General features: G+C 35.1%; 1 protein-coding gene across 13 annotated transcripts in view; it reads right to left on the bottom strand.

The window, feature by feature from the left end:
* Dpp8 (dipeptidyl peptidase 8) overlaps positions 1–16,570 on the bottom strand; it is a 59,716-nt gene that overhangs the window by 31,419 nt on the left and 11,727 nt on the right. For 8 of the 13 annotated variants that reach the window (XM_071608393.1, XM_071608388.1, XM_071608395.1 and 5 more), the window contains 5 exons: positions 16,261–16,320; positions 13,342–13,410; positions 9,243–9,416; positions 8,304–8,472; positions 1,088–1,198 (listed from right to left, as the gene is read on the bottom strand). In XM_071608393.1, the coding sequence (XP_071464494.1) occupies positions 1,088–1,198; positions 8,304–8,472; positions 9,243–9,416; positions 13,342–13,410; positions 16,261–16,320 (583 nt within the window). Of the gene's footprint in view, positions 1–1,087; positions 1,199–8,303; positions 8,473–9,242; positions 9,417–13,341; positions 13,411–16,240; positions 16,321–16,570 lie in introns of those variants that run through there. The other 5 variants (XM_027925735.2, XM_071608398.1, XM_071608399.1 and 2 more) reach the window with 3 other exon arrangements.

Genomic DNA, 16,570 nt, shown 5'->3' on the forward strand with positions numbered 1-16,570 from the left:
TTTAAAATTTTCTTTATTTTTTTTTAGTTGTAGATGGACACAATACCTTTATTTTATTTATTTATTTTTATGTGGTGCTGAGGATTGAATCCAGTGTCTCCCACATACTAGGCAATGTCTCTACCACTGAGCTACAACTCCAGCCCCAGGGGAAGACATTTTTGAAGGGCTGTGTCTTTGCATACTTTAAAATGCATTCTTTGTTAAAAAGGGAATTATTTAATTTATAATATTTCCTACAAAGTGTTATTTAAATAGAATCCAGTTATTTTGAATCATTTATTTGTATAAAAATCTGATCTAATAAAATATAATTATGGCAAAATATTTCATACCTTAAAATTAAATATAAATATTTAAAAATAAATATTTGTCCCTTGGATGTGTGGGCCATAAAAGGTATTAATGGATAATAACCAACGTTTTAAAAACCAACACAGGAAAGGGTAATAGTATCAGAGTGCACTGCATATAAGGATAAATATTGCTTCATAAAATTTGTTTTATCTATAAAGTATATGTAAAATTATTAGATCATGATTATAACCAAATTTCTAACTGGATCATGGTCAAAAAGTTGTAAGTTATTACTTAGAGAGTTGTTTTGCAGGCAATGAAATACTTGCATAGTCATCCACTGGTTTGGTTATCTGTTCATGCAAACTCTTGTCAATCACGCTTTTCAGTTGGCCTTGAACTTGTAAAAACCCTGGCTCAGCCCCCTGAGTTGCTGGGATTATAGATGTATGCCACTGTGCGTGGCTCTAATCATACATAGAAACTCATTAAGAAGTGGTCGTTTAAATTTTGCTATAATATTGCCAAAATTACCAAAAACAGCTTGTAGGTGAAAAATTGGCAAAGAAAATCAAGAACCTGAGGTACTAAACTATAATACCGTTGTTTTCAGTAGAATTCATTATGGTGAGATATAGAGTCTATGTATTTATTCTACATAACCAGTATCTAATCATTATTACTTTAGTATCTATTATCTGATATTCAGAATCTGTATACTTAATCAATTGACAGGTGAATCTTTTAATATTTCAATTGACCTATAATACATTATTTTGAACTTCCTTACTTGTTTCAGCTTCTGGACACCACCAATAGCCAGAATATCTATCAAATTCTTCTTGAAGAACAAAGGTAGCAACTCCAGCTGATCTAGGATCCTCTTCCATGTTAGCTAACTCTAGACAAACATAAAAAACAAAATCACAAAAAGCTATTTTTTCATAGTACAAAGAAAACAATATAATTCCGTTTATTTTGAAAGGTAGCTGAGTGGAGTGATGAACTCTAGAACCAAATGGATTGAGTTCAAGTTTGAGCTCCAACGTTTACCTATTGTCTAACATTAAGCAAATGGATCTCATTCCACTGCAGTATTCCATTTGCAAATGGGACTTTATTAGGTTGTTATGAGGCTTAGATTAATTAACTTACATAAAATGCTAAGAATAAAGCCTGGACCATAGTACATGCTCCATAAGAGTTATTACTTTTCCACCAGGCACAGTGGTGCATGCCTGTAATCACAATGAATGGGGAGGCTGAGACAGGAGTATCGAAAGTTTGAGGCTAGTCTAGGCAGCTTAGTAAGACCTCATTTCAAAATAAAAAATAAAGAAGAATGGGTTATGATGTGGTGGTAGAGCACCCCTGGGTTCAATCCCTAGTACTTAAAGGAAAAAAAATTACTTTTCCATTTACTCAGAATGATGAAAAAAAGAAACTCTTCTATACAAAGAAACACATCTTTATAGACTTAGAACATTAGTGAGGCCCTAGGTTCGATCTCCAGTGAGAGACAGGCAGACAGACACACACACACATACACACACACACCAATTTACTAGATTAGTTTTTTTCTTTCTTTTTTTTTTTTTTGGTGCTGGGGATCAAACCTAGGGCCTTGTGCATGCAAGGCAAGCACTCTACCAACTGAGCTATATCCCCAGCCCCTTAGAATAGATCTTACAGATCACATAATTCAATCATTCCTTCCATTCAACTAGAGCAGCTCAGCTTTTATCTGTTTACACTTAGGTTGTTAACAAATAGTATGAAGGGAACTCGTTTTTAAAAAAATCCTGTTGGGCCTGGGGATATAGATCAATCGTAGCACTTAGCATGTACTAGGCCCTTGGTTCAATACTTAGCACCAAAACCAACAAATAAATAAATTCACAAAATCATAATTATATTAGATTTTATGTGATACAGAAATGTTTATATACTTCATGACTGGTCTCTTTCTGAGATTCATCAATGTTGTCACATGTATCTGTAATTCATTCCTCTTTACTGCTAAACTGTATTCCATTTAAACTATCCCCACCTCACCCCATTCAATATGAGAATTGAACGTATGAGTGCTGTACCACTGAACTATATCCTATTTCTTTTTTATTCTGAGACAATGTCTTGCTAAGTTGCCCAGGTTGATCTCAAACTTTCAATCCTCCTGCTTCAGTTTCCTGGGTAGCAAGGATTACTGGTATGCACCATCATGTCTTGCTATACCATAGCAAGATTAATAATAGATTTAAAATCCATTCATCTGTTAATGTATGTTTGGGTTGCTTCTAGTTTTTGGCTATTATGAATAAAAATGCCACAGACATTCTTTTTTTTTAATATTCACTTTTTAGTTGTAGTTGGACACAATACCTTTATTTCACTTATTTATTTTTATGTGATGCTGAGGATTGAACTCAGGGTCTCGCACATGCGAGGCGAGCACTCTACCGCTGAGCCACAACCCCAGTCCCCCATAGACACTCTTTATAGAATATTTTTAAACATTTGTTTTAATTTCTCTTGAACAAGTAAATACTTAGAAGTGGAGTGACTGGGTACAAAGGAAAATATATGTTTAACTTGATCAGAAACTAATAGTTTTCCAAAGTATTTGTGATATTTTATACTCTTAACCAGCAATGTGTGTAAGTTCTACAATGTTTGGTGTAGTCTAGGTGTGTAGTAATATCTCATTATGATTTTAATTTTCTAAACAAGTCCCCCCTCCCTTTTTTTTGAGATACGGTCTCACTATGGGGTTGGCCAGGCTGGTCTCAAATTCCTGAGCTCAAGAGATCCTCCCAGGGGCTGGGGTCGTAGCTCAATGGTAGAGCACTTGCCTAACATGTATGAGGCACTGGGTTCAATCCTCAGTACCACATAAAAATAAATAAGCAAAATAAAGTTTTTTTAAAAAAAGAGATCTCCAATTTCAGTCTCTAGTGCTGGGACTATAGACATGTACCATTATGCCCAGCTTAGGCAAGTTTTGACTTATTTTTGCTTATCTGTATTTTCTAGATTGTCTCATATCAATGAGCAGTAGAAACCAATATTCCCTTATCTAAAAAATTTGAGTCTAGAAGCATTTGGTGTTCAGAATGTGGAGGATTTTCCATTTATTGTACACCTACTTATTATGTAACATCTCCAATAGGGTAAGCAAATGAGCGGTAATCCAATACCCTAATATTCCTGCAGCAAACATGAATAGGCTCACTAAGTAGGATTAAGATTATAAATACCCTCAGGGCAGTTCAGGTCAGGTTTGCGATGAAGTGAGTTTTAGCCCTTAGCTAATGAAAATTAAACTGAGTTTTCAGAGCTTTTTCAATTTTGGAATTAATAATAGAGCAAAGACCAGTGCTTACTTTCCTTCAATCTTTCAACTATCCCAAAATTATACCACAACCTGATTTTATATTTTGTCCTCTTTTAGATATGAGGATGGTTATTACTCGTTTGTACCTCCCTATTACTTATTACGGAGACCTCAATTATTGAGTTACTTATGAACTGAATAAATGGTATCATCTTGTCCTCCCAATAAGAGGAGTTAAATTTAGGAGCAGAAGCTAGTTTTTATTTACTTTTCAATTCTTCTATCATATTAGGCAGAGAATAAACATGCACACGCTGACTGATTAAACTTACTTTCTGAAGTGAACTTTCACTTAGAACCTATTGCAAATAAGGAGACTGGATTGATGATGCTCCTTCCCCCTCTCTCTTTCTATCTAAACACTTGTGTCCACAGCACTTAGCACTTTACACACAGGCACAGCTCTAAACAATTCACAAATATTAACTCATTAAAGCCTTATAACAATCCCATGTTGAGTAGTAATTAAGAGTTTTACAGATAGAGAAATTAAGAGAGAGGTTAAATAACTTCACAAGGTCACAGAATTAACAGATGGTAGATCTAGGACTCAAACTCAGGTAATCTGGTTCTCCATTATTTTATATTCTCTATCTATATTCTTAATAATACATTAGTACTAAATTGTGTGTGTGTGTGGTTTTTTTTGTTTTGTTTTGTTTTTGGTACTGGGGATTGAACTCAGGGGCATTCAACCACTGAGCCACATCCCCAGCCCTATTTTGTATTTTATTTAGAAACAGGGTCTCACTGAGTTTCTTAGTGCCTCACTTTTGCTGAGGCTGGCTTTGAACTCATGATTCTTCAGCCTCAGCCTCCCGAGCCGCAGGATTACAGGTGTGTGCCACCATGATAGGTAGTGCTAAAATTAATAAACACACCATATACTATATGTGCAGTAAAAAGATGAATAAAAAGACAAATGTAACACCCTGCAGGATTTCAATGCTTTCTAATTTAAATTCTGTCAATCATCAATTCTGGTGAACAGCAATTTTATAAAAGGAAAAGACTAAAAAATGCCCTAATTTTGACAGTTATGTTAGAATTTTGTAGTCCCAACCTCAATAACAATAACTATTACATAGTGAATACTCAATGTTAAAAGCATGAAAAAATGGCTAGGATTCTCAACACACATTTACGAGCCAATCACCCTAATCGTTCTGCTGCCAGTGGTAGCTGTTCTGATTTCCTGACTTCAAAGGGAGAACCATTAAATACTAAAACCTGCACTTAAGAGTCTCCCTATTCCACTCCCCCTTCTGTCTTTTGATCTTGTATTATGTCATGTAACTTCAGTAATTTCAATAGTCAAGCTTTGGTGTCCCTGTTATAATCTTTTTTTTCTCAAATATGACTTCCACAAAGTATCCAGAACAATTTATTTATAAAATGACTAAAACCCATACCACACAACAGCTGAAGACCTCCATATCATGATAAAGTTCTTACCGAGATATAGTCTTCCTTGCCCTGGTTCTTTTGACTCAGTCCTTATACTTTTGGATACCATACTGCTAACTTCTCACACAGACCACAACATCTTTTGCATCTACCTTTCTTATACAGTTCCCTTTTCTGGGATGTACTGGCTAATATAAGACAGTATTTGGTATCAATTTAGGTGTCATCTTTTCTGGGACGTATTCCCTGATGACTCTTTCTCATTGGTCCTCTATAACATCTTGTATTTGACTCTTACTTTGCTTAATTGTCATCTGTTTATGTAGCTTCCTTGAAGAACAGGCCTATATCTTATTCAATTTCATATCCTTAGAACAGATGTACTGAAAAGAATTAGTTCAAGGACCTTCCTCAGACACCAAAATCTATGAATGTTCAAGTCTCTTCATAAAATAGTATAGTATTTGCATTTAACCTATTGCGCATTCTCATGTATGTTTTAAATAATCTCGAGATTACTTTCAATACAAGAAAAAAAATAGTCTATACATGTTCAATACAAACACAACCATTGTAAGCCTAACTGCATAGTACATGAATGAGACATGAGATGATCAATGATCAAATAAAAACTGGAAAGAGAAAGAGAATCTATGCAAATGGTGGGAGGCCATAGCAAGGTGTTCCTATACATCATTTGTGGGGATTTGGTATAGTGCTTGAAATATAAAAATTTCAAGTTTTGCTTTGAACTCTCTGGAATTCTTTTCCTAAAATTTTTCTGCTTATTGTATGTGTGGTGCTTGGGATTGAACCTAGGGCCTCACATGTAGCAGGGAAGTGCTCTATCACTGAGCCACATCCCTAGCCTCTTCCTAAATGTTTTGATCTGCAGTTAGATGAGAAACCTATAGATAGAGAACTGGTTGTACCTGCCACATTATTTAGCACACCAGAAATTAAGTAAATTTTGGTTGCTTGATTGAATGTTAAGAGATTTTTAAAAATATTTTTTTTAGATGCTGATGAACCTTTATTTTATTCATTTATTTATATGCAGTGCTGAGAATCGAACCCAGTACCTCACACATGCTAGGTAAGCGCTCTACCACTGAGCCACAACCCCAGCCCTAGAAGAGATTTCCTGACTATTAATTTAGCACTCTATTAATATAAATGGCTCAGGTTTTAAGTTTCAAAAATACTGATTATCCTCATGATGAAAAAGTATTTGCTGGGACTGGGGCTGTAGCTCAGTGGCAGAATGCTTGCCTTGCACGTGTGAGGCACTAGGTTCCATCCTTAGCACCACATAAAAATAAATAAGGGGCTGAGGTGTAGCTCATCAGTAGAGTGCTTTCCTAGTAAATGTGAGGCATTGGGTTCAATCCTCAGCACCACAAATAAATACTAAAAAAATAAATAAAATAAAGACATGCTGTCCATCTACAACTATAAAAAAAAAAATTTAAGTGTTTGCTGTTAACTACTGCAGGCTAAAACAATTTAGCTCATATTCAACCTTGAGCCAGGTGCAGTGGTACACACCTGTAATCCGAGTGATTTGAGAGGCTGAGATAGGAAGATTGCAAGTTTGAGGTCAGCCTCAGCAATTTAGCAAGAATCTGTCTCAAAATAAAAAATAAAAGGACTGGAGTTTTGGCTCAGTAGTAAAGCACCCCTCCCAAATACCAAAAATAAAAATAAAATAAAAGGAATGCAGTTCAGTGATAGAGTTCCCCTGGGTTCAATCACTAGTGGGTGGGAGTAGGGGGGTGTTGGTGAACAAATCAACCTTGATTAGCAAGGTTTCCTGATCTACTATGACACACAGTGACATCATCTTCAAAATTTTTATAGGAGTTACTATTTCTTTTACTTATCTGTTTTTTTTCAGTATACTTCATAACTGTATCATTCTGTTTTCCTACCTATAATATAATCTCTGTCAAATAATGTAATTAATTGTAACTAATAATTGATGATGAGGGGATGATTAAGAAAGATGGCCAGTAAATCAACTTTGTGAACATCAGAGTAAGCAAAAGTTAAACAAATTAGTTTTCAGAGTCACCACCCTTTATTATAGAGCTTAAACTTTATTTCAGATATTCAAAGGAAAAGCAATATACTATTTTCCATCTTTTATTTGCAGGAAATCTTTTCTTCTTGTTTTTTTTTTTTTGGTACTAGGGATTGAACTCAGGGGCACTCAACCTCTGAATCCCATCCCCAGCCCTATTTCATATTTTATTTCTAGACGGGTCTCACTGAGTTGCTTAACACCTTGCCATTGCTGAGACGGGCTCTGAACTTGCGATCCTCCTGTCTTAGTCTCCCGAGCCACTGAGATTATAGGCATGCACCACTGCACCCAGCTGTATGAAATCTTTAGAGGAAAACATCCATATCTTTTCTTGCTGACTGATGCTACAGTCACTTCACTACAACTTAAAAACACTTCCATAATATACAAGTTCTATAAAATTCTGATTTTGCTATTACGACAATAATAACTAAGCAGACTCTCCAAAACAGAAAGATTAATTTTAGATTGTTTCTGATAGTGTGTAACTGGATTTTGTTTCTTTCCCCAAAACAAGGCTAATATTTGAGATAAAATCTCACTATGTTGCCCAGACTTGTCTCTAACTCCTGGGTTCTAGGAGTTCCTCTTGCCTCAGATTTCTAAGTGCTAGGATTACAGGCATGCTACCATTGTGCCTGGAAAAATTTTAATTTAATGAAAACAGTTTGGAGAAATTTTTCAGTTTTATCATGCTAAAGGAAAATCATGTCTGAGGTGCTATTGTAGTGCTGCTCCAAAATGAATTAAAATGGTGGGCACAGTGTCATATGGCTACTTGGGAGGTTGAGGCAGGAAGATTGAAAGTTCCAGATCAGCATAGGCAACTTAGCAAGACTCTGTCTCAAAATAAAACATAAAAAAGGCAGGGGTTATACCTCAGTGGCAAAGTAAGCCGGTTCAAAAGGACAAGGGAAAAAAAAAGAGAGAGACAGAGAAAATGAATTAAAACAAACTAGCATTATATAAGTATTATAGAATACTTACCCTCCGTATTTTTTAAAAGCTTGAATGTAACATATAAAGATCACCCCACTTGCTTCAATTTCAAAATGAAAACAAAAGCAATTTAAACTTTAAAAATACTTTTCAGAAAAGATTTGAAGAATCATGCCTTACCATTGTGAACATAGGTGAGCCTCCTTTCTTCTCTAGTTACAATGTTAGATATCCAAATATCATTGCTATGTATAAAAGCAATCCAGTCTGGATCAGCTGGGCATAATTTTGGATCCATCCGTATGTTGGGACAACTAGTTTCCACTAAATTGGGCCGTAAAGGTTGTTGCTAGACAGGTAAATGACATTTTAAGGTAGGTATCAGGTTGATGTACACATATCTGTCTGTAGTACCCTTTCTATAAAATGAAAAATATTTTTAGGAAAAATTTCAACTATGGGAGTTGTTCCCCAGGGAAAAAATATCTTTCAACTTCTTTAACTTATAAAGGACTCATTTTTTTTTTTTTTTAAACTATGAATGAAAAAGCTAAGGGTAACAGGGAAGGTACTATATAGACAATATAACAGCACATCATAAATTCTGTTGCTCCAACTTTTTACTGGAGAAATTATTCTTTGTTAAATATTATCACTAAATGCTTATTTATTGAACATTTTATTAAACACTTTAAATTAATTTTAGCAATAAAAACTTTGCTCATAAAAATCTAATGAAAGCCAGCCAGGATCATCATAATTCTATCAAAAGAATAGCTCATACAGTTCATAAAGAATTGCTTAGAATAAAGCCACATAAAATCAAAATGAAAACATCTTTCAATATCTCCCTCAGTGCTTTCACAGAAAATGGGAATTGATGCCTTTTACTATTTTCCTATATAGTGAGAAGTTTGAGCATTTTAAAAATTGTATCAGTGTTACTAAAAACTTAAGTCTTAAATTTGGGAATTAGTACTATATTTCTTGTTTTCATTGCAACTAAATTTCTTGCTGGATAAACTAAATTTTTTGGTTTATTTGTTAATTACCTTTCTGATTTGGGCATTTACCTTTAGGACCCAAAATCAGATTTAACAAGCAGTAACTACAACTTACGGTAAATCCTTGTGGCCCTCCATCTTTTACATGATAAATTCCACTACCAGCTTGAAACAGAAATGTTCCACTTCCTTGGTGATAATCATAAGAAGCAATTCCAACTGTTCCAATGCGTTTTCTTTCTCTTAATAGTTCTTCTTCTCGAGAATACATTCCATAGTCCAGTGTTGCCTAACAAAAGGAAAGTCACCTATTCCAGTCTTTTGAAAACTTGCCTTTTTTTTTTTTTTTTTTTTTTTTTTTGTGGTGGTGGTGATTGAACCCAGGGCCTGGTGCATGCTTAGGCAAGCACTCTACCAGCTGAGCTATATCCCCAGCCCCTTGCCTTTGCTTTTAACACTGAAATCCTGGCATCTCCAATATTACTAAGCCCACATTTTGTGTGACCCAAAATTTGCTGAAATTTCAAGCAGATTAATTTCAGGAAGTCTGCTGAAATATTTCCTACTAGTAAAGGGTCATTAGATGATTACTGTATAAAGAAAAAGAATGAAGCCCCATTATTTTGGAATTCATGACTCTCTGCAACATAACTGTAATTTAGTTAACATAGAGTTAAGACAGACATTTAAGTCAAGTGGTTTGAATACAGGCTTTGAGTCTTCACTGGAAGTCAGACTTTGGCAAGTAGCTTAATTTTGTCAAAAGTAATTTTCCTCAATTTCAATATAATAATAAATCATCTGTATCAGCTTTTGAAGATTCATTTAAATAAAAAAAATATATATAAAGTGTTTAGCACAATGACTGGCACACAGTAAGTTCTCAAATGTCAGCTGTTATTAGTACCTTTCCATTACATATACTAGCACTCTTCTAACAAAACCCTAAATGAAGCTGGTCACATCACTAACTTAAAACCCACTGACTGTGGCTTAGCATGTGCAAGGCCCTGGGTGTAATTTTCAGCACCAAAAAAGAAACCCCCCTAAAACAAAAACTCAAGATGTGATTTTTCTATTTCCTGCCCTTTGCCTCATTTTACTCCCTTTCTCAAGGGCTTTCTACTTATCCAATTTTTACTTTTACCCAAAACCTTAGCTCAATTCAACCTGAGTTCAGCAGTTATCTTTTTTCTTTCTTTCTTTCTTTTTTTTTTTGGTACTTGAGATTGAATCCAGAGAGACTTAACCAATGAACCACATCCATAGTCCTTTTCATTTTTTATTTTGAGATAGGGACTCACTAATTTGCTTAGGGCCTCACTAAATTGCTGAGACTGGTCTTGAATTGCAATCCTCCTGCTTCAGCCTCTTGAGATACTGGAATTACAGGCGTGGCCACTGCGCTTGGCATGTTATGCTTTCTTCAAAAATTTTATAGGCATTACTATCTTTTTTACTTATTTCGATATGCTACTACCTTTCAGTTTTTCAGTATAGTTCCTAACTAGAAGAAAACAAACAAAAAAACAAGCTTGAGAGCAAAATCTGTCATTTTGTTTTTCTACCTACAACATATCTATTACAATCTCTGTTAAAGAACGTATGTAATTAATTATCAGCATGATGATGAGGGGTTTTATCAGATAGAAATATTGATATCTGTACAAATTTTAAAAAACAAAGAAGAAAACAAACCTAATAAGTGCTACCTTAAAAAATATCATATTCACATCACATAAGGGTTCTGTACCTTTTATCAGTATGCTAAACAACAGAAACATATTAAAGGAACAGATATGATTTCTGCTATGAAGGAATAATACTTTTGAAAGGAGTCTATAAGGTTATTTTATATATATCATTCCAAAATTAAGCTTGCACACTGAAAATAAACATCATTCAATTATTGCAAATATAGGTATATACTTGCAAACCTAAAACAATTTTGGATGAGGTTAAAAATGAGACAGCTTGGGGCTGGGGGTGTAGCTCAATGGTAAAGAATTTACTCAGCATAGTGTAGCCCTGCTTTTGATCTCCAGAACTACAAAAGAGAGAGAGTGAGAGAGAGAGAAACAACCTTAGAATCCCATTAAAATGCCACCTAGTTTTGTGGATTAACTATGAAATTATTTATTAATGTTCAGTTACATATATAATAGTGCCCCCTTTGTAGTTTTGCTTTCTGTAATTCATTATCCATGGTCTGAAAATGTTCAATGGAATATTTTAGAAATAAAAAATTCACAGATTTTTTTTTAAAAATATGTTTTTAGTTGTAGATGGACATAATACCTTTACTTTATTTTTATGAGGTGCTGAGGATCAAAGCCAGTACCTTCCACATGCAAGGTAAGTACTCTACCACTGAGCTACAACCCCAGCCGACAATTCATAGATTTTAAATTGCATGTCATTCTGGGTATTGTGATACAATTTTGCAGGATCCTGTTTCTCCTGTGTCATACATGAATCATTTCCTTGTCTGGTGTATCCTTGCTGTATATGCTACCCATCCAATACTCACTTAGCAGCTATCTCTAGTTGATTCTATGATCAACTATCAGAGAATTGTAGAACTTTGTTCAGATAATCTCTGATTTACTTAACAATGGTCCCAAAGTGCAAAAATAGTGATGCAGGCAATTCAGATAGGCCAAAGAGAAGTAATAAAATGCTTCCTTTAAATGAAGAGATAAAAGGTCTTGACTAAATACTGAAAGAAAGGACTGGGGATGCAGCTCAGGGGTAGAATGCTTGCCAAACATGTGCAAGGCCCTGGCCCAGTGTGACCAAAAAAAAGCATAAGATAATGAGCAAGAAAGAGAAGAGATGCATATCTCACACACACACACACACACACACACACACACACACTCTTTTTAATTAGACACAATACCTTTATTTGTTTTTATGTGGTGCTAAGGATTGAACCCAGTGCCCCACACATGGAAGGCAAACGCTCTAACAACTGAGCTACAAACCCAGCCCCACAAAAGCAATCCTAAAAAAAAAATTAAGCAAAGAAAACCATATGTTGAGGTTGCTAAGACATATATTGTTATTAATATTTTACTCTTTTTGGTTAATTTTTTTTTTGTGGTCCTGGGGATTGAATCCCATAGCAACACATGTTACCAATGAGCTACATCTCAGAACTTTATTTTTTATTTTGAGACAAGTCTCCTAAGTTGCAGAAGCCGACCTTGAACTTGTGATTCTCTTGCCTCAGCCTCCTGAGTTGCTGGGATTACAAGTATGTGCCATCACACCTGGCTCACTTTGCTTAATTTATTTTTATTTTATTTTATTTTATTTTTTTAGAGAGAGAGAGAATTTTTTTTTAATATTTATTTTTTAGTTTTCGGTGGACACAACATCTTTGTTTGTATGTGGTGCTGAGGATCGAACCCGGGCCGCACGCATGCCAGGCAAGCACGCTACCACCTAAGCCACATCCCCAGCCCCAACTTTGCTTAATTTATAAATTAAACTTTATCATAGGGGCACTGGGGTCGTGGCTCAATAGTAAAGCATTTGCCTAGCACATGTTAGGCACTGGGTTTGATCCTCAGCACTACATAAAAATAAACAAATAACAAAAAGGCAATGTGTCCAACTACAACTAAAATAAAATAGTTTAAAAGAAAAACCTTTAGCATAGGAATGTATGAATAAGAAAAATATAGTATATATAGGGTTTAGTACCATCTGTGTTTTCGGGCATTCATTGGGGGTTTTCAAACACATTCCCCACCGTTAGGGGGAAACTTGTTTGTGTTAGGCTGCAACAGGAAAAGTAGCAAAATCACTGATTGAACACTTTTAATTTGGATCATTTTATTTGTTTAAATCTCTCTCTCTCTCTCTTTTTTTTTTTTTTTTTGGAATCAAGTATTGAACTCAACTGAGCCACATTCCCAGCTTAATTTTATATTTTATCAAAGATAGGGTTCTCACTGAGTTACTTAGCACCTCACCATTGCTGAGGCTAGCTTTGAACTCATCATTCTCCTGTCTCAGCCCCCTAAGCTGTTGGGATTACAGGTGTGCGCCATAGCACCCAGCTTTTTAAACACCTCTTAAGATTGTTTCCAATGAAGGCAAGAGAAATTTTGACTATATGATTATATTTTAACTTTTCCACTCATATTGACTACTAAGATTACCAAACTTGGGCTGAAGTCATGGCTCAGTGGTAGAATACTTGCCTGGCATGTGTGAGGCCTTGGATTCAATTCCCAGCACCACATATAAATAAATAAAAGATCCATTGACAACTAAAAAAAATATTAAAAAAAAAAAAATCACCAAACTTGGTCCATAATTCTTTTCTCCCTCCTTCTCCCTCTCCCTCTCTCTTTTTGCAGTATTAGGAATTGAATCCAGAACTGTGCGCATGCAAGGCAAGTATTTTACCACTAAGCTATATACCAGCACTTTTTATTTTGAGATAGTGTCTCCCTAAGTCACCCACGATGACCTTGAACTTGTGATCTCCCTGCATCTGCCTCTTGAGTAGATGTGATTACAGGTAGGTGCTACTGCACCTGACTTGGTCCATTCTTGGAATGTTTTAATGCTTCATAATTAGAATACAAGAAATTTTAGAGCAGAGAAATTAACTTTCATAAAGAGAACTGTGTACTTTAACTTTGTGATCAAAAATCTGTTATTTGAAAGAATAAGATGGTCCAAAAAATCCTAAAAAAAGACCAATGTGGGGAACAACATTGGCCTTACTGTATACTAAAAAGTTAAAACATAAAAAACAGAATGAATAATGTATAGAATAGAAAAGTCTAACACAGAACACTGAGTACAGAAATTAGTAAGAAAAAGATGGTAGAGAAAAAAGTGGCGGTTTTACAATAAGTGAATGCTGATCTAAATTTGTTCAAATTACTGTATAGCCATATGCAAAAAGATAAAATTGGAACTGCATCTTACATATTCCAAATGGATCAGCAACTCAAGTGGTAAAAATGAAACTGACTTCCACTTATAGCCAAGATGGAGTAATAGGGTACAGATATACCCTCTCATCTGAAACTGAGAATATAGACAAAAATGTATGAAATAATGTTTTCAAGACACTAAACTTCAGTCAACAAAGGACAGTGATCTCTGAGAAATGGGAACCAAATGAGGTGAGGCTTACAATTGTCCCAGATAACTGCCTTGAGAGTTTCTAGACGATGGTGGTGCAAGTAGAGGGAAGAAATTACAAATGAAATCAAAGAAGTTACAAATGAAATTTTTAAAAAAAAATACTTTGACTTGAAAGCAATCAAAAACAAAACATCAAAACTTAAGGGATGCAGTGAAAGCAATACTCAGAGGGAAAATATAAAAGTGTACAATAAAAAAAGAGATCTCAATCCAAAACCTAATCTTCCACCTAAAGACGTTTCCAAAAAATAGAACAAACTAAGGAAGGAAGGAAATGATACAAATTAGACTGGAAGTAGTCAAAATTGAGGGGGGAGGAGAGGAACCCTTACCAAAACAAAAAGTTAATTCTCTGAAAAACTGACAAATTGGGGCTCAGTGGTAGAGCACTCGTCTAGCGAGGCCCTGGGTTTGATCCTCAGCACCACATAAAAATAAATTAATTAATTAAATTTAAGGAAAAAAAAAAGATTGATAAATTGACAAATTTAGCTGGACTGAAGAGAGACGCAAAGCCCACACACAAGCGTGACCTCAAATAGCTAAACTCGGAAATAAAAGAGGGATTATTACTAACAACCTTACAGGAATAGTAAAGAAGATTAGAAAGGAATATGAACTGTATGCCAAACACATGAACAACTGTATGCCAACAAATTAGATAACTTAGATGAAATACACAAATTCTTAGAAATACACTAACTGTTAAAGCTGACTCAAAGCCTGGCATGGTGGCATGTACCTGTAGTTCCAGTTACTCAGGAGGCTGAGGCAAGAGGATACTTGAGCCTGTGAGTTGGAGACAAGCTAGGGCAACACGGCAAGTCCCTGTCTCCAAAACTAACTCAAGAAGAAACAGAAAATCTAAATAAACTTATAACAATCAAATAGATTAAGTAGTCAAAGAACTTCCCCAGCTGCAAGGGCTGGGAGACAGCCTAGTAGGCACAAAGTCTTGGGCTCAGGTGCTCAGCACCAAACCTGCTCCCCCTCAACAAAAACAAAAAACCAAAAGAATCTCTCACAAAGAAAGCTTCTAAAAAATATTCAAAGAATTCAAACCAATCCTTCTCAAATTTTTCCAAATAACAGAGAAGAGGAGGAACATTTCCTAACTCATTCAAAAGATCAGTATGATCCTCAAACCAAAACCAAGGACATCATTAAAAAAAATAAACCTAGGGGTTAGGGTTGTGGATCAGTGGTAAAGTGCTCACCTAGCACATGCGAGGCCCTGGGTTCAATCCTCAGCACCACATAAAAATAAATAAAATAAAGATATTGTGTTCAACTACAACTAAAAAAAAAATAAATATGGGGCTGGGGTTGTGGCTCAGCGGTAGAGCACTCATGAGACCCTGGGTTTGATCTTCAGCACCACATTAAAAAATAAATAAATAAATAAATGAGCAAAATAAAGGCATAAATAAATAAATAAATAAATAAATAAATGTATTGTGTACAACTACAACTAAAATATAAATATTAAATAAATAAAATAAACCTATAGACCAATATCCCTTTTGAATAGATGCAAAAATACTCAGCAAAATACTGGTAAACTGAATATAGCAACATAAGGATTATAAACCATGATCAAGTGGGGTTTTTTGGTTTTGTTTTATTTGTTTTGAGATGAAGTCTATGTTGTCTAGGCTGATCTCGAACTTCTGGGCTGAAGCTGTCTTCTTATCTCAGCCTCCTGAGAGAGCATTTGGGACTATAGACATGCATCATCACGCCCAGCTGACCAAATGAGATTTATCTAGGGAATGCAATCTTGGTTCAACTTATGAAAACCACACCATATGAATATGATAAAGAAAAAAAATCACATGATCATTTCAATGAATATAGAAAAATCACAAAAAAGTCAATATTTCTTCATGATAACAATACTCAATAAAACAGGAATAAGTCAGGCACAGTGGCACACACCTGTAATACCAGCTACTCACTTGGGAGGCTGAGGCAGGAAGATCACAAGTTCGAGACCAGCACAGGCAACTTGGCGATACCTGTCTCAAAATAAAATAAATAAATAAAAATAAAAACGAGCTGGGGATATAGCTCATTAGTAAAGAGCTTACGGGTTTAATCCCCAGTACTGAACAAACAAACAAACAGAAGTAGAGGGGAAATTTTTCAATCTGAAAAAAGGGCATTAGTGAAAACCCCCCAGCTAATATCATTCATAATGGTGAAAAACTGAAAGCATTCCCTTTTAAGATAAGGAAAAAGAATGTATATTCTCATTTCTATTCAACA

This window comes from Marmota flaviventris, chromosome 2 (assembly GCF_047511675.1).
Source record: "Marmota flaviventris isolate mMarFla1 chromosome 2, mMarFla1.hap1, whole genome shotgun sequence".
Taxonomy (NCBI): domain Eukaryota; kingdom Metazoa; phylum Chordata; class Mammalia; order Rodentia; family Sciuridae; genus Marmota; species Marmota flaviventris.